Here is an 18,739-nt window from a genome sequence, read left to right on the forward strand (position 1 = left end):
GTTTACTGCCTGATTTGGGGTCTTGGTGGGGCCCCAAACAGACCATTTATCTTTTGTTTATGTTGCCTACATCCACATACTGTACAGTACAAAAACCTCACTGCCTTGGAAGTGTTACCTGTCTCCTCATCTATTTCACTTAGTTTAGTTAATTCAGCACCTAAAAAGCTACTGCTTGAAAAAAAAAAAAAAAAAAGCTACTGCTTGGAGTGAAAACTCTAAATGTAAGAAATCAAAACAACAATTAAAGGGGAACCACCATTATCCAAACTTTTCTCTCTTTTTAAGTACCTATAAGCATTGTTCGGCAGCATTGATAAAAATCTTGTCTTGGTTGCTACCTTTTTCTAGAGGCCAAATTATGTTGGTCACTCTTTATGCTCCATGGCCAGATTTCCTAGAAAGACAACTGTCAATCACATATTTAAATGTTATGAACCAGCCACACAACCTCTCTCTGTGTTAGAGTTCTCCAGAGAAACAGAACCAATAGGATGGAGAGAGACGATAGATAGATAGATGATAGGGATCTACTTTAAGGAATTGGCTCATGCAATTGTGAGAGCTGGGAAGTCCAAAATCTGAAGGGTAGGCTGGCAATCTGGAGGCCCAGAGAAGAGCCAATGTTGCAGCTGAAGTCCAAAGGCAGACTGGAGGCAGAATTCCCTTTCCCTCAGGTGAGTCAGTGTTTTTCTGTTACAGCCTTCAATTGATTGGATGAGGCCCACCCACATTATGGAGGGTAATTTGCTTTACTCAAAGTCTATTGACTTAAATGTTACTCTCATCTAAAAATACCATCACAGCAACACCCAGACTAGTGTTTGACCAAATATCTGGGTACCATGACCTAGCCAAGTTGCACATAAAATTAACCATCACACTTGTCTCACACCATAGCATGGAATTTGGGCCCTAGTCTAAAGGTCTTAGGCTTGGCAACCCCTGGGGGGCTGTGCCTCCAACAGAGGCAAGCCCAGGTCCCCAAACCCTGACAGTGGCTTGGTCATTTTACAGATGAGGAAACCAAGTCCTAGAAAAAGGTTCAGTGAATTGGCCCCAACAAGCCAAGTGTAGAGTTAGGACAAAAATCCAGCCTCACTGAATAGCTGTTCCCAGCTGTTTCTACAATTCTTGGCTCCACCAGGGTCTGAACTCAAGATTCATAGGGAATATTCTCATTTCACTTCCTTTTTGGAACATTAGAACCACGTCAGAGTGCCAGTCAAACCATAAACTCTGAAAAGAAAATCAAAGCGTCTCCTGGATGCACCTTCACTTTCCCATCCCCAACCCTCCTGTAATGCAGCGGACACGCACACACCTGTCCACCGGGGACTTCTCTTTGAAAGTGCTTTATTCAACAAGATCTAAGTCAGGTGCTTTAAAACATATCAAAATGTTACAGAAATTCACAGCTCCCTACTGAGGACTTGCCAAGTTACATTAAGATACCTAAACACATCAGTTTATAACTTCAGAACCAAACATTGAACGAGGTCATGTACCATTGCTCGAAAAGCAAGTTATGATTAAGAAGAAAGATACTTCACAAAGCTAAATCAAGTGAGGAAACCCTTAAGAAACACTAGCAGTAACACACCAGGAACCATCAGCCTGGGAAACAGGTCTGCGATTGCCGGGGAGACTCCACAGGAAAACTGAGGCTCTCCTTTCACAGCTTGTCCATGTCTGGTGCCTGGCTATAACACAGGGGGCGCTGTGACCTCCCATGACAGGGTAAACACTGTCAATTCCCTCTGAAAGAAGGGGTGCCACATTTGTCTTTATTTTTACCTCTCTAGGAGATCATTCTTCATCTCATCTGCCTCCAACAAGACTTTGTGTAAAACAATTTTCAGAGGCTTGACTCGAGAATCTGTACTGCTGCAACAGGTGTTCAAGGAGATCTCTGCCTCCTACCTTGGCCCTCACATCATGGTTTTGTCACTATGAGGCACTGGAATTCCTTTGTTCATATAGGAATTTCTCTTGGAGATGTATCTATGGCATCATGTTCTCTGTGCTACAGAGCTTTGAAATAGTTCTATTTTTTAAAGTGAGCTTCTCTTTCCTTAAGAGAGCTTCCTGCTTTTCTCTGGTCCATTTCTCCTTCCAACCTCCTAACACTGAAATAACAGCCCAACTCCAAAGAAAAGAATTCTTGCCAAGACATGTTTGCATCGGAGAACAGAGTTTGTTTCTTGAGTGTTTTTGTTTGTTTTGGTCTTTATATCCTAAAGTCTTATCTACAGAGATAAAATGTCTTTATTGGGAGGTCCCTAGGAGAGAGTATTGTTTTCTTTCTGGTAGAGAGGAGGGAAGGGTGAAAATATTTCTCCTTGAAGTCTCAGACCAAAACCTCAACCTCAGGGCTCAGCATTTGTCACAGGGGTAGGTGGCTAATCTGAGATCCTCCCACCTCAACCTCAACTCACAAAGTCCACAAGTCTGGAGACCAGTGTACACATTCCTCACCAGTTTGCACAGGCAAACCTATTGTTTGTGCTTTTCAATCCCTCCCCAAGGTAACCACTCCCCCCCACCACAAAATTTAACTCCTCACCTTCCCACTAATGTGATGACTAAGAATGTGACCTTGTGCTTAATTCCATCATCACCAGGGGGACCGGATCCCCTTCCCAACGATAAACTCAGGTTTTTCCTTCATTTGATCACCTTGTAACATAAGCCCCTGGAAAAAGACTCAGATGTGGCTATGCTGCTTTTCACAAGTGAGGAAAAACCCTGTAAATTGGCCTTTTTGTTCTTCGCACGATTTCAGGTTCATTGCACACAATTACATAAACCCACACAAATCAGTCCAGGAGTTCAAAGCTGCAAGGCCATGTGATACCAGTGAGAAAATCCAGCTCCACATCACAGCAGAGGGTCTCTATTTCAGTTGCTGCTATTTCAAAGAACCTTTCCAAAATTCCTGACTGGGTCATTAGTACATGAGAAATGATTTCTAAACAGGGTGAGCCAAAATGGAAAAGTGCAGCCTGCATTAAGTGGGATGTATCATGTAAGATGCGATTTCCCCTCAATTCCATCCCAACCCCCCATCTTTAAAAAGCCAAGTCTACCTCAGTATCACTTTCTGAGAAAGTGATCTGGCAAATCTGACATTTTGCAACACTCCCATATTTACCACTATCATATTGCTAGTGCAAATTAAAGATAACTTTGATAAACCAAAAATGGCTGTCCAATAAAATTAGCCATTAGTAATTTGCTTTGTGGAAAATTTTTTCCCTAGCCACTCAAGGAAGATTACTGGGGCCAACAAAGGCTTTGAACATTCAAAATAAAAATAACCGGAAGAAAAGTTTTCTAAGTCATTTCTCAAATGCAAAACTCAGGAAGTATGTTTGCATTCACAAAACTGCTCTTTCCCATCTGTAACAAAGGAAGCCTCTCCCCGGGCCCCCATTTTTTTCTGTGCATTTTGCAGAAGCCCACTGAGGTGTATGATTGAGGCTAAGGCCCTCCAGATTTCCAGTCCATCCCCCACAGGGCTGGTGGCACTCCCCACAGAGGAGGTAAGCTTGCTAAGAGACCCTCAGCAAAATGCCAGGTAGCAGCATGCCATCCTTTTGAAAGTTAACAGTGAGACTACATGGAAGCCACAGGGGCAGGTAGGGGGCAAGGGTGCCTGGGCAGGAACAGCTCTGCTGCAAAGGTCCACTGTCCTTGCAGGCACGGATCAGTGGCTCTTCTTTCCTCAACTGCCCAGCTCTCCAAACCTTCTTTGGAGAAGAGGTGGAGAACAGATGGGGAGCTTCCCTACCATAACAAGGCTCAGTGTTAGGAGCTTCTGGCCTTGCTTGGTTGACCTCCACAGCCAGGCACCTGCTCCAAGCATCTATCTGTCGCTCTTCAAACAGTATCCGTTGTACTGGAGCTGAGCTACTTGGCGATCTTACCAATGGGGGCCCAGAAGGACAGACTCTTCCTGCCCTTCCCCCTCCACTGGAATCTCTCTAAAGATCACCCAGGTGGCTGCTCAGAGAAGCTGAGAGAGAAGCTCCATCCTATCTACACACTCTCACGGGGCAGCCCAAGAAGTATCCCTTAACCCCACACTTGGTCAGTAGCAGGACAAGTCTTCATTCTTAGAGTCCATCTCCACACACAACGTGAGGGCAACTTGCAAAAATCCAGTGGTTGTAAAGTATTAAGCCTTGACTTTGCAAACGCAGGGCCTCAGCTCCAAGTGCAAGAAGACCACTGGATATGAAAATGGGCTGGGTTTACAGGCACCTGTCATTCTGCAAGGAGCCTCCACATTTCTCTAAGGAGGGAAACTTCCCAGCCATACAAGACCAGGCGCCACGTACAAACCAGTGAGGCCTGTTTCATAAGATACTTCTTTCAACTCAGGGAGGCCCCAAAGAGTTGGGGTCATCAGCTTGGCATGCTGAGACAAACATCAGGCTCCCCTATCTCCTAGAGGTAGCCAGGGAGGTGGGGGCGGAGGCAGAATCCATTCTTTACTGGCATCCACATAGACCATCACATATGTCCTTGTTATTTAAAACAATTGAATTTTCCAGTGTAAAAACCTGTGGGCTTATTGCATCTACCCCACTGATGGTTTATCTTTTTCTTTCCATCAGAACTGCCCCAAGGGCATGGTTTGTTAATTAATTTGTTAACTGCCAAGGATCTCACACTTGCAGATCCTTCCTAGGGATACAGGGAGAGTATCTATTAACATAAAAATACCCCAAATGGTGAGTTTGCTGGGCCCACTTCCCCTTCTAAACACAAGCAGACATGTATGGCTGCTCCCTGGCACTTGAGGGGAGAAATCTTTTCTTCAACCTAAAACCCCTCAGATCGGTGACTCCTCTGATTTTCCTGCCCACAAGCAGAACATCTGCCAGCCTCATAGCACCTGTGCTGGCTGCTTGGAATTGAATTGCATGTGAATATATCATGTAGGCATGTGGATGTGTACCATGTGCACACACACGTGCACACACACATTTTGGGTTCTTCTTATAATAAAAATGGAAAGTCCTCGTGAGTAAAGGAAAGGAGCAGGGAAAAAAAGGTCAGGGAGTTAGTTGTCTGCTGGCTTCTCCATGGTGGTTTGGGAGCTGGAAAGGTTTGCATTTAAACGTTTCCATGGAAGGCGCCCAGCTTCCTGTGAGTCTTCTCAGGTCAACAATGCCCTCCACGGCATCTGGATCCCCTCCCTGTGGCTCAGATTGTTGCTGGGGTCTCGGCTATCTCCTCCAGCCTCTGCCGAATCATTAGCCGGAGCACGGTGTACCTGGGGACAGAACAGCTTCGGTGGAGAGCAGAAAGCAACACACTCCTTCTCATGACCCTCCCCCATCACTTGGGTCACAGTGTGGGCCAAGTGTCCCAACCCTTTGCTTCTCTCACTGGCCCACTCTTGAACTACTTCGTTACTTGTGTTCATTTCCACAACAGGATGAAAGGGACTGAAGAGGCTCACTCCAAGCTAATTATTTTATTATGATTAAAAAGTCTGGAGAAGAAGAATGAGAAAGTGAAATAACAAGAACAGTAATAGGGATTCCCTTTGTTGAGTGCTTACTATGCTCAAGGCACTATGCATAGAGTATCATATAATCCTCACCTAGGCTGGACCATATGAAATTGCCATTACTTTTACCATTTTGGGGGAGCCTACAAAAATGACAACTTCATATGGTTCAATCTAATATCAGTATCTGCATTTTGCCAAAGACACTATAGCAACTACCAGGCATGGAGGTCCATGGCTTAGTGGTGAGTATGGTTTTTTCATCCCTTCCCTGAATTATGGTAATTCAGATACTGGAGTGGGCACTGTTATGCAGGGCTAACGTGGTTTTGCACTGCACAGCAAAACTATTTTTAAAGTTTGGCACACAGTAAGTGTTCAATAAATGTTAACTGCTATCATATTATTATCATCAACACAGAAAATGTAGCATTGACTTTAGCGGCAAAAAAATCAATTTTTCTGCCAATATCTATGAAACGCAGCTCTACTTTATGACTAAACATGATCAAAAAATAACAAAATCCTCCCCAGAACAAAGTTTTAGTACTGGACTTTTCAACCCAAATGCAATTTCCAGAAGAGAAATGTTAAAAAGGGAGAAAGGATGTGAGGAAGGGATTTTAGGGTTACTCTGCTCAAATTTCCACTGCCGAGACAACCTTCCTGAAATCCTTGGAACAATTTTATGTCCTACATCAAAATGAGAAGTTGAGGGCTTCCCTGGTGGCGCAGTGGTTGAGAGTCCACCTGCCGATGCAGGGGACGCGGGTTCGTGCCCCGGTCCGGGAGGATCCCACGTGCCGCGGAGCGGCTGGGCCAGTGAGCTGTGGCCGCTGAGCCTGCGCGTCCGGAGCCTGTGCTCCGCAACGGGAGAGGCCACAACAGTGAGAGGCCCGCGTACCGCAAAAAAAAAAAAAAGAAAAAAAAAAAAATGAGAAGTTGAACGAGAAGCAGAACGACCAACACACTGATGTTTCAAGTCCCCACCTGAGATCTGAGATCTGGCATTGTCAATGGGAAACCCCTGAACACAGTCCCAGGCCCAGGCGGCAGCTCCTCACAGCCCCTGCAAAGTTCCTGAACAGAGACTCTTCTCACTGAGGCCTCAGGAGAAACCCAACCAGCCACCCCAGGGGTTATGCTTACTTGCGCATCAGCTTCTTTACTTCCCGATCTTCTTCCTCTTGGAGCTTCTGAATGAAGCTTTTAAGGACAGGCATCTCAAACTTTATATACTGAGCCACCTGGGGAGGAGAAAGTAAGTCTGGGGTGCAAGACCCCTCCCAGCACTATTCTAATTTTTTTTGGCATCTCTCTCATATAAGGCACAAAGCCTTGGGAAATCTATTTCTGCACTAATCCGGGATTTCCTTAAAGGCAGGAGCCAAGCCTCATTCTTCTCAAGGCTGGTATAGAGTCTATGATGAAGATCACTTCATTTACATGATAACTTCATCTCATAACTTCTCATTTTTCATCTCATGTATCCAATCCATGAGAGGTGATGTCAAACATAGAAAAGCACTTTCTCTTGTCAGGCATGCAGAGAAGACTGGAACACATAATATTCAATAAAGCTCTCTGCTCTCCCCTAAGAGAAATTAAGGAACCACGGCTCAGAATGATGATTTGTGCCTCAAGGCTCAAACAGGCATCCAAATGTGAACTGCCTCCTGAGAGGCTATAAGCCTGGGTGTGGCTCCCAGGTGAGCTGAAGTTAAGCAGCCACTCTTCCTCCCTCCCCAGAACCCTCACTCTGTTCTACCAACTCTTCTCTGTGGGAGAAGTATGTTTCTCCATGCTGTTAAAGGTGGGCTCAGCTATGTGACTTGCTTTGGCCAATGGAATGGGTGTGTGGATGTGATATACATAAAATCCAGGTGGGGGCTTCAAAGGAGCTTACATGGTTTCTTGCATTTCAGCCATCTGCCATGAGAAGCATACCTAGGTAGCCACTGCCTCTTACCCTCGGTCTCTGAATAAGACATGCAATGTCTACCTGAACTGAACCCACAATCTAAAGCAGAACCGCTGCTACCAGCCTACAGAATCCGGAGCAAGAAAGTAAATGTTTACTGTTGTAAGTGACTAAGACTTGGGGAAGTTTGTTGCTATAGCAAAAGCTATAAAGTCACTGCTAACTTCTTGAAGTTGCTTGGAAAAGGTTTGCAGAAACTTTTCAGCCCTCTTAAGTACCCCAGAAAGCCTCAAGAAATTTATTCCTTCTATGAAAATCATTTTGTGCCTGAGCTTTCTTCCAGTTAACTCCCACAGGGCACACCCTCAACCTAGCTTCTGCATTCATTACTGTTTCAAGAAGACCTGGTGTTGAGAAATAGCAACAAAACAGGGCCTGGTCATTGGTCAAAAAGCCAAGCTATACCCCAGTTGTAGTTTACCCAACCAAATCCCCCACCCTCCGGGGACAGACATCTGACTGAAAAGGGACTCACATCATAGGTGACTTCCTCCACCTGGTCCTTCTCCATAAGGAACACTTTGGATACTTGCTCACATGGGCCCTGGAGGATCCGGGCAATCAGGGGGTAATCAGTGTTCTTCAGCTTCTGTTTCTCTGGAACCACACACAGCCAGAAGCAGCCCTGAGTTGCCTGAGGCCTTTCTCACCTTAAGTGGTTGTCAACTCAAGGGCCCAAATGGACCAGGCACCTCAGGAGATGTAGCCATACAAGTCAGGAGACTGATTTGTAAATGAACAATTCAACAGTTCAAAGCAACTGTTACTGCTCCCCTACCCCTCAACAATACTTCCATGCCTCAAGCCCTTTGGAAGATGCTGCATTGGAGAATCTGGTTTTCTCTGTGCTTTGAGAAAATCCAGTTCTTTTTTAAATAGGCAGTTATGTTTTAGGGTTAGTTTACTGACCATATATGGCATTCCCTGGTGGACTCATCCAGCAAGCTCAACAGCCTTGGAGGCAAACAACATTTGGAAGTTTCCAAAACCCAAGCAACAAGCAAATGAGGCAGAGATTTTTTTTTAACTTGCTATTTTGAGTTAATTAAAAGTTTTAAGTATACTGTGTTCTTTATACTTACCACCACTGGTATGGACCACATACAAAGCAAACTCTTCCGCTGAGTTCTCAATCTGAATCAGGAAGGAGCAAAAGATACTTGCTGAAAGCATATATTTACATATCCTAACTGTGGCCATTTCTTCTTCTTGAACACTGCAAAGCTAAATAAATGATAGGCTCTTTTGAGGGGAGGGCTATTTATCTACAGCATTTAAAAGAGGTGAGGAAATGGGGTGGTAACGTTATCAATAATAATAGGTAATAAGAGCTAACATTTATTGCACCATGCCAGGCACAGTTCTAACAAACTCTACATGTTTTAACTCATCTAACATGACAACCCAGTGAGAAATAAAATATTGCTTGCCATATCAGTAAACAAAGGATGTCACAGTCATCAGCAATTGCAGCCACCTCCGATGGTGAGCTGGTGAGCCCTGAGACAACTCAGGAAAGAAACAAAGAATACCTGCCATCTTGCAGCCATCAGACTGCAGCCACTCCCAATGGTGAGCCCTGAGGAAACTCAGGGTGAGAAAACAGGGTACTGGCCCCCAATAGCTAAGGTGTGTATCAAAGGAATGATTTCAGTGAGCCCAGACTCTTGCATCTTTCCATATGTAGGAAAACGCTAAATTCCTTAACTTGAGATATCTGATTTTCTTTAATTAACAATAATCTTTTGACATTCAGACTACCTGCCCTTTGTGACAAAACTCCTATGTATCCTAGCTTCCCCTTCACCTCCTTGGAGCAGTTCTCTCAGGGTTACTTGAGATGCTGCCTTCTGGGTTTGAAGTCCTAAGAATATTTGCTGAATAAAACATAACTCTCAACTTTTAGGTTGTGCAATTTTTTTTCAGTTGATACCAGTAATGGGGTCCTGTTAACCTTATTTTACAGATGGTGAGACAGAAGCACAGGGAGCTTAAGTCACTTGTGCAACTCCTCCAACCAGCAGGTGATAGATAGAGATTCAAACCCAGAGCCTATGCTTTAAACCACTAGGACACACCGGCTTCTGTTAGAAATAAGAATACCTGGTTTCCAAAAGACTTAGAAGGGTATTGTGGAAAACATACAGAGCAACAGGACTTCAAAAACACTCATGCACTATAATTTTCACATCTATTGTAGGCTCATCAAAGTAGGTTCCCCAAATGCACAGAAGTCGATATGTGCACGGAGCCCTGAACCAGTCATCAGGTCCAGGGTCCTTCTCTGGAGGCCCATAAAGCACCTGAGGGCTAGTGCTTCTCAGGTTTCAGTGGCACTAGAATCCCTGTAAGCCTTGTGGAACGGGTTCCCTGGTCTCATCTCCGAGTTTCCACTTCAGTGGGTCTGATCTGGGGGAGAGGGAGGCCTGAGAACCTACTTTTCTAACAAGCTCCCAGGTGATGCTGATGTCGTGGGGTCTAAAGAACCTAAACCCTCTTTGCCCTGTGCCCCCCTTACCACACACTCTCCATAGCCCCCACCTCTACACTTCTGGGGGCCCCAAGGCACACATGCCACTGTCTGAAGCCAGCCAGCAGAGGGAACTTGCCTTAAATTTGTTGAGCAGCAACTTCAGGACCTGTGGAGTGGTCATGGTGCTGTTGATGCGGACATTGGTGATGGAGCCATAGGCCGGCGTGAACACCGACGTCTGTCAATAGAGGGGTCCAGCTCAGAATGGGTGTACAGACAAGGATGGGGCACTAAAACCCAGGTGTCCTGGCCCTGTTACCTGGGGTAAAGGGACAGGGACAATGGCACTCAACCTGTGCTCCCTGAGAGTCCTCTGTCCCTTACAACGTAGAAGCATTAGGCTTTGATGTCAATAAAGAGCCCTGGGCTTTGCCTAGCTCAGGAGCTCACACCCACCCCACCGCAGGAGGCTTGAGGGATCTGAGCTTGCCAAACGGCAGCGCTGAGGAGGGAAAGAGGACCAGATAAGGGAGGCACTCCCTCCAAATAAAACATGCACAAAGCCCCTTCTACTACGACTTCAACATGAGGAGGTCTGTGACCACTCTTCCATGATGCACTTGTTTCTGGGGCCAGATTCAAACCAAGCAGCAGGAAGGAAGAAGAGTCAGCTAGCTTGGGGTGGGGTAGGTGATCTGAGCTCTGCAGCTCTGTTTCAGGGCAGCCCTTAACTCACAGAGAAGTCAGGCCACATAGCAGCTGGAGGCACATGGTGCAGAAAGAGAGTAACATGTGGATGGGGGGGTTTCTGATGAGGGCTGTTTGTGGGGTCATCTCGCATCTCACCCACTGAGCCAGGAAGAAAGGGGGCAGGGCACAACCATTAAAAGAATGACACAGCCATTAAGAACAGGATACCACAAAAACTGGTTAGAACCTACTAGGCCCAAGATGGCAGAAGATTTGACTTCCAGTTGACCTTCACCTCATTATACACTCATTGTAATACATTAGCATCTAAATGACACACCCACTGGTGCCATGACAGTTCCGAGGTCGACCATAAAAAGCCAAAAAGTGGGTGGTGGCCCAATTCATGGAAATCCCCACCCCTTCTCCAAGATAGAATACTCCTCCCACTTATTAGCCTATGAAATTACCCAGCCCATAAAAACTAATCACCCCCACAGCCCAGGGCTGCTCTCATATTCCCGAATGGCCCATTGCCTTGGGGCCACCGGACTCACCTGAGACCTAGGACATGACCATCCTCTTGCACCCCATTTTTTCCTACAACACCATCATTTAGGAGGACTCCTGATCAGGAGGCCCTTATCTCTCTCAGAGCCAGCAGAGCCTGCAGCCCACTCACGACCCAAAGACTGAGTGGCTTCCCAGGAGTCTGCAGCCCTGAGGTGGCAGCTGCCCAGGAAGGGGTTTTGCCCCCACTGGAGCTGGCGCTTGCCCCCTGCCACCCTATCGCCTCTACCTTGTAGTTGTAGAAATGGCCGTTGATGGAGAAGCGGTGGCGTCTGATTCGCCGCTGGTCACTGGGTGTCCTCACATTGCCACGACGACGTACCCCAACATCACTGCGTGTGCGCATCAGTTGTGGGGTGTCTTCCTGCAGGGACTTCAGACCCCTGGAGTCTGAGAAGGAAGGGGAAGATGAGCTCTGTCTGCCTGGACCTGGGATGTGGCAGTGTGCACAGAGTACCCTCTTCCGGACCAATGCTACAGCACCTACAGCTTCCTCAAAAATATATATTATAAAAACAGTATTTACTGCTGGGGGAAAAACATGATGCATAATTTACCAAGAAGCAGTACAGTGACAAAGTTCAGAGCACAGACTCCTAGGTTCAAACCCCAGCTCCACCACTGTCATTGTAGGGGAGCAAAACTTGCTACCCGCAAATGTCTCTGGCATGCTGAAAACAATCAAGCCCCAAAAGACTGATAAATGAAATATAGCCTGCTATATCAGTAAACAAAGGATATCACAGTCATCAGAGATTGCAGCCACAGGCGATGGTGAGCTGGTTAGCTCTAAGGGGACTCAGGACGGAAAAGAATACCTGCCATCTAGCAGCCATTACACTGCAGCCACTCCCCACGGTGACCCCTGAGGAAACTCAGGAGGTGAAAACACAGGATACTGGCCCCAGATAGCTGAGGTTCCTATCAAAGTAATGATTTCAATGAGCCCAGACTCTTGCATCTTCCCATACACAGAAAAGAACTAAATTCCTTAACTTGGGATATCTGGTTTTCTTTAATTAACAATAATCTTTTGACATTCAAACTACCTGTCCTTTGTTGCAAAACTCCTATGTATCCTAGCTCCCCCTTTGCCTCCTCAGAGCAGTTCTCTCAGGGTTACTTGAGATCCTACCTTCCAGGCTTGAAGTCCTAAGAATATTCGCCGAATAAAACGTAACTCTAAACTTTTAGGTTGTGAACAATTTTTCAGTCTAACAGACTCAGGAAGAAACTCTGCCTTTTCCCCTAACTGCCTAAAGAATTTAGATAGCGGGCTTATTACTGGACTAGAGTTATCACCAGAGACATCTGCAAAGAATATGGGCTAAATGTGGTGAGCGAAACTCTTAGAGATCAGAGTCCACCCTGTGTCACACTGTCTTTGCAGGCCCAGCAAACATTTGTTTACCAAACGTTTGTTTTCCATCTCCATGTGAATTGCCTTCCTCCCCTGAAGTCCCAAACCACTACCCCCAACATCCTCTTTTGTCTTTAGCTGAAGATGGTAGTTAAGGTGCGGGCATCAGCAATCGGGAAGATGGCGGAAGTGTAAGACACGGAGATCACCTTCCTCCCCACAGATACACCAGAAATACATCTACACGTGGAAAAACTCCTACAGAACACCTACTGAACGCTGGCAGAAGACCTCAGACTTCCCAAAAGGCAAGAAATTCCCCACGTACCTGGGTAGGGCAAAAGAAAAAAGAATAAACAGAGACAAAAGAATAGGGACGGGTCCTGCACCAGCGGGAGGGAGCTGTGAAGGAGGAAAAGTTTCCACACGCTAGGAAGCCCCTTCGCGGGCGGAGACTGCAGGTGGCGGAGGGGGAAACCTTCGGAGCCACGGAGGAGAGCACAGCAACAGGGGTGCAGAAGGCAAAGCGGAGAGATTCCCGTACAGAGGATTGGTGCCGACTGGCACTCACCAGCCCAAGAGGCTTGTCTGCTCACCCGCCGGGGCGGGCGGGGCTGGGAGCTGAGGCTCGGACTTCGGTCGGAGCACAGGGAGAGGACAGGGGTTGGAGGTGTGAACACAGCCTGCAGGGGGTTAGTGCACCATGGATAGCCGGGAGGGAGTCTGGGGAAAAGTCTGGACCTGCCGAAGAGGAAAGAGACTTTTTCTTACCTCTTTGTTTCCTGGTGCGCGAGGAGAGGGGATTAAGAGTGCTGCTTAAAGGAGCTCCAGAGACTGGCACGAGCTGCGGCTAAAAGCGCGGACCCCCAGAGACGGGCATAAGACACTAAGGCTGCTGCTGCCGCCACCAAGAAGCCTGTGTGCGAGCACAGGTCACTCCCCACACCTCCCTTCCGGGAAGCCTGTGCAGCACGCCACTGCCTGGGTCCCAGGATCCAGGGACAACTTCCCCGGGAGAACGCACTGTGCACCTCAGGCTGGTGCAACGTCCCGCCAGCCTCTGCCGCCGCAGGCTCGTCCCGCATCTGCACCCCTCCCTCCCCCCAGCCTGAGTGAGACGGAGCCCCCGAAGCAGCTGCTCCTTTAACCCCATCCTGTCTGAGCGAAGAACAGACGCCCTCAAGGGCCTACACGCAGAGGCGGGGCCAAATCCAAAGCTGAGCCCCAGGAGCTGTGCGAACAAAGAAGAGAAAGGGAAATCTCTCCCAGCAGCCTCAGAAGCATCAGATTAAAGCTCCACAGTCAACTTGATGTACCCTGCATCTGTGGAATACCTGAATAGACAATGAATCATCCCAAATTGAGGAGGTGGACTTTGAGAGCAAGATTTATTATTTTTTCTCCTTTTCCTCTTTTTGTGAGTGTGTATGTGTATGCTTCTGTGTGAGATTTTGTCTGTATAGCTTTGCTGACACCATTTGTCCTAGGGTTCTATCCGTCCGTTTTTTTTTGTTTGTTTCTTTGTGTGTTTTTTCTTTAAAAAAACATTTTTTAAATAATTATTTATTTTAATAACTTTATTTTGTTTTATCTTACTTTATTTTATTTTATCCTCTTTCTTATTTTTTTTTTTTTTTTATGCGTTACGCGGGCCTCTCACTGTTGTGGCCTCTCCCGTTGCGGAGGACAGGCTCCGGACGCGCAGGCTCAGCGGCCATGGCTCACGGGCCCAGCCGCTCCACGGCATGTGGGATCTTCCCAGACCGGGGCACGAACCCGTGTCCCCTGCATCGGCAGGCGGACTCTCAACCACTGCGCCACCAGGGAAGCCCTATCCTCTTTCTTGCTTTTCTTCCTTCCTTCCTTCCTTATTTCCTTTCTTCCATCTTTCCTTCTTTCTTTCTTTCTACTTTTTCTCCCTTTTATTCTGAGCCGTGTGGATGAAAGTCTCTTGGTGCTGCAGCCAGGAGTCAGTGCTGTGCCTCTGAGGTGGGAGAGCCAACTTCAGGACACTGGTCGAGACCTCCCAGCTCCATATAATATCAAATGGCGAAAATCTCCCAGAGATCTCCATCTCAACACCAGCACCCAGCTTCACTCAACAACCAGCAAGCTACAGTACTGGACACCCTATGCCAAACAACTAGCAAGACAGAAACATAACCCCACCCATTAGCACAGAGGCTGCCTAAAATCATAATAAGTCCACAGACACCCCAAAACACACCACCAGACGTGGACCTGCCCACTAGAGAGACAAGATCCAGCTTCATCCACCAGAACACAGGCACTAGTCCCCTCCACCAGGAAGCCTACACAACCCACTGAACCAACTTTAGCCACTGGGGACAGACACCAAAAACAACGGGAACTACGAACCTGCAGCCTGCAAAAAGGAGACCCCAAACACAGTAAGATAAGCAAAATGAGAAGACAGAAGAACACACAGCAGATGAAGGAGCAAGATAAAAACCCACCAGACCTAACAAGTGAAGAGGAAATAGGCAGTCTACCTGAAAAAGAATTCAGAGTAATGATAGTAAAGATGATCCAAAATCTTGGAAATAGAATAGAGAAAATGCAAGAAACATATAACAAGGACCTAGAAGAACTAAAGATGAAACAAGCAACAATGAACAACACAATAAATGAAATTAAAAATACTCTAGATGGGATCAATAGCAGAATAACTGAGGCAGAAGACTGGATAAGTGACCTGGAAGATAAAATAGTGGAAATAACTACTGCAGAGCAGACTAAAGAAAAAAGAATGAAAAGAACTGAGGATAGTCTCAGAGACCTCTGGGACAACATTAAATGCACCAACACTCAAGTTATAGGGGTTCCAGAAGAAGAAGAGAAAAAGAAAGGAACTGAGAAAATATTTGAATAGATTATAGTTGAAAACTTCCCTAATATGGGAAAGGAAATAGTTAATCAAGTCCAGGAAGCATAGAGAGTCCCATACAGGATAAATACAAGGAGAAACATGCTAAGACACATATTAATCAAGCTGTCAAAAATTAAATACAGGGCTTCCCTGGTGGGGCAGTGGTTGAGGGTCTGCCTGCTGATGCAGGGGACACGGGTTCGTGCCCTGGTCCAGGAGGATCCCAAATGCCGCGGAGCGGCTGGACCTGTGGGCCGTGGCCGCTGGGCCTGTGCGTCTGGAGCCTGTGCTCCCCAGTGGGAGAGGCCGCAGCAGTGAGACGCCCATGTAGCGAAAAAAAAAAAAAAAAAAAAAAAATTAAATACAAAGAAAACATATTAAAAGCAGCAAGGGAAAAACAACAAATAACATACAAGGGAATCCCCATAAGGTTAACAGCTGATCTTTCAGCAGCAACTCTGCAAGCCAGAAGGGACTGGCAGGACATATTTAAAGTGATGAAGGAGAAAAAGCTACAACCAAGATTACTCTACCCAGCAAGGATCTCATTCAGATTTGATGGAGAAATTAAAACCTTTACAGACAAGCAAAAGCTGAGAGAGTTCAGCACCACCAAACCAGCTTTACAACAAGTGCTACAGGAACTTCTCTAGGCAAGAAACACAAGAGAAGGAAAACACCTACACTAACAAACCCAAAACAATTAAGAAAATGGGAATAGGAACATACATATCGATAATTACATTAAATATAAATGGATTAAATGCTCCCACCAAAAGACACAGGCTGGCTGAATGGATACAAAAACAAGACCCATATATATGCTGTCTACAAGAGACCCACTTCAGACCTAGAGACACATACAGACTGAAAGTGAGGGGATGGAGAAAGATATTCCATGGAAATGGAAACCAAAAGAAAGCTGGAGTAGCAATTCTCATATCAGACAGAATAGACTTTAAAATAAAGATTATTAGAAGACACAAAGAAGGACACTACATAATGATCAAGGGATCGATCCAAGAAGGAAAAATAACGATTGTAAATATTTATGCACCCAACAAAGGAGCACCTCAATACATAAGGCAAATACTAACAGCCATAAAAGGGGAAATCGACAGTAACATATTCATAGTAGGGGACTTTAACACCCCACTCTCACCAATGGACAGATCATCCAAAATGAAAAAAATAAGGAAACACAAGCTTTAAGTGATACATTAAATAGATGGATTTAATTGATATTTACAGGACATTCTATCCAAAAACAACAGAATACACTATTTTCTTAAGTGCTCATGGAATATTCTCCAGGATAGATCATATCTTGGGTCATAAATCAAGCCTTGGTAAATTTAAGAAAATTGAAATTGTTTCAAGTACTTTTTCCGACCACAACGCTATGAGACTAGATATCAATTACAGGAAAAGATCTGTAAAAAATACAAACTATGGAGGCTAAACAATACACTACTTAATAACGAAGTGATCACTGAAGAAATCAAAGAGAAAATAAAAAAATACCTGGAAACAAATGACAATGGAGACACGACGACCCAAAACCTATGGGATGCAGCAAAAGCTGTTTAAGAGGGAAGTTTATAGCAATACAATCCTACCTTAAAAAGCAGGAAACATCTCGAATGAACAACCTAACCTTGCACCTAAAGCAATTAGAGAAAGAAGAACAAAAAACCGCCAAAGTTAGCAGAAGGAAAGAAATCATAAAGATCAGATAAGAAATAAATGGAAAAGAAATGAAGGAAACGATAGCAAAGATCAATAAAACTAAAAGCTGGTTCTTTGAGAAGATAAACAAAATTGATAAACCATTAGCCAGACTCATCAAAAAAAAAAGGGAGAAGACTCATATTAATAGAATTAGAAATGAAAAAGAAGTAACAAATGACACTGCAGAAATACAAAAGATCATGAGAGATTACTACAAGCAACTCTGCCAATAAAATGGACAACCTGGAAGAAATGGACAAATTCTTAGAAATGCACAACCTGCCAAGACTGAATCAGGAAGAAATAGAAAATATGAACAGACCAATCACAAGCACTGAAATTGAAACTGTGATTAAAAATCTTCCATAAAAAAAAGCTCAGGACCAGATGGCTTCACAGGCAAATTCTATCAGACATTGAGAGAAGAGCTAACACCCATCCTTCTCAAACTCTTCCAAAATATAGTAGAGGGAGGAATACTCCCAAACTCATTCTACGAGGCCATCATTACCCTGACACCAAAACCAGACAAAGATGTCACAAAGAAAACTACAGGCCAATATTACTTATGAATATAGATGCAAAAATCCTCAACAAAATACTAGCAAACAGAATCCAACAGCACATTAAAAGGATCATACACCATGATCAAGTGGAGTTTATTCCAGGAATGCAAGGATTCTTCATTATATGGAAATCAATAAATGTGATACACCATATTAACAAATTGAAGGAGAAAAACCATATGATCATTTCAATAGATGCAGAGAAAGCTTTTGACAAAATTCAACACCCATTTATGATAAAAACCCTGCAGAAAGTAGGCATAGAGGGAACTTTCCTCAACATAATAAAGGCCATATATGACAAACCCACAGCCAATATAATCCTCAATGGTGAAAAACTGAAAGCATTTCCACTAAGATCAGGAATAAGACAAGGTTGCCCACTCTCACCACTCTTATTCAACATAGTTTTGGAAGTTTTAGCCACAGCAATCAGAGAAGAAAAAGAAATAAAAGAATCCAAATCGGAAAAGAGAAGTAAAGCTGTCACTGTTTGCAGATGACATGATACTGTACATAGAGAATCCTAAAGATGCTACCAGAAAACTACTAGAGCTAATCAATGAATTTGGTAAAGTAGCAGGATACAAAATTAATGCACAGAAATCTATGGCATTCCTATATACTAATGATGAAAAATCTGAAAGTGAAATCAAGAAAACACTCCCATTTACCATTGCAACAAAAAGAATAAAATATCTAGGAATAAACCTACCTAAGGATACGAAAGACCTGTATGCAGAAAATTATAAGACACTGATGAAAGAAATTAAAGATGATACAAATAGATGGAGAGATATACCATATTCATGGATTGGAAGAATCAACACTGTGAAAATGACTCTACTACTCAAAGCAATCTACAGATTCAATGCAATCCCTATCAAACTACCACTGGCATTTCTCACAGAACTAGAACAAAAAATTTCGCAATTTGTATGGAAACACAAAAGA

At 44.8% G+C, this 18,739-nt stretch overlaps 1 protein-coding gene across 7 annotated transcripts in view; it reads right to left on the reverse strand.

Moving 5' to 3' along the window:
- Positions 1-1,327: 1,327 nt before the first annotated feature.
- Positions 1,328-18,739, reverse strand: part of RASSF2 (Ras association domain family member 2) — a 52,249-nt gene continuing 34,837 nt past the window's right edge. For all 7 annotated transcript variants that reach the window (XM_032604837.1, XM_032604840.1, XM_032604838.1 and 4 more), the window contains 6 exons: positions 11,468-11,628; positions 10,115-10,216; positions 8,588-8,639; positions 7,981-8,102; positions 6,674-6,771; positions 1,328-5,284 (listed from right to left, as the gene is read on the reverse strand). In XM_032604837.1, coding sequence (XP_032460728.1) covers positions 5,215-5,284; positions 6,674-6,771; positions 7,981-8,102; positions 8,588-8,639; positions 10,115-10,216; positions 11,468-11,628 — 605 coding nt within the window. In that variant the 3' untranslated portion in view covers positions 1,328-5,214. The remainder of the gene's footprint in view (positions 5,285-6,673; positions 6,772-7,980; positions 8,103-8,587; positions 8,640-10,114; positions 10,217-11,467; positions 11,629-18,739) is intronic.

Source organism: Phocoena sinus, chromosome 15, assembly GCF_008692025.1.
Source record: "Phocoena sinus isolate mPhoSin1 chromosome 15, mPhoSin1.pri, whole genome shotgun sequence".
Lineage (NCBI taxonomy): Eukaryota > Metazoa > Chordata > Mammalia > Artiodactyla > Phocoenidae > Phocoena > Phocoena sinus.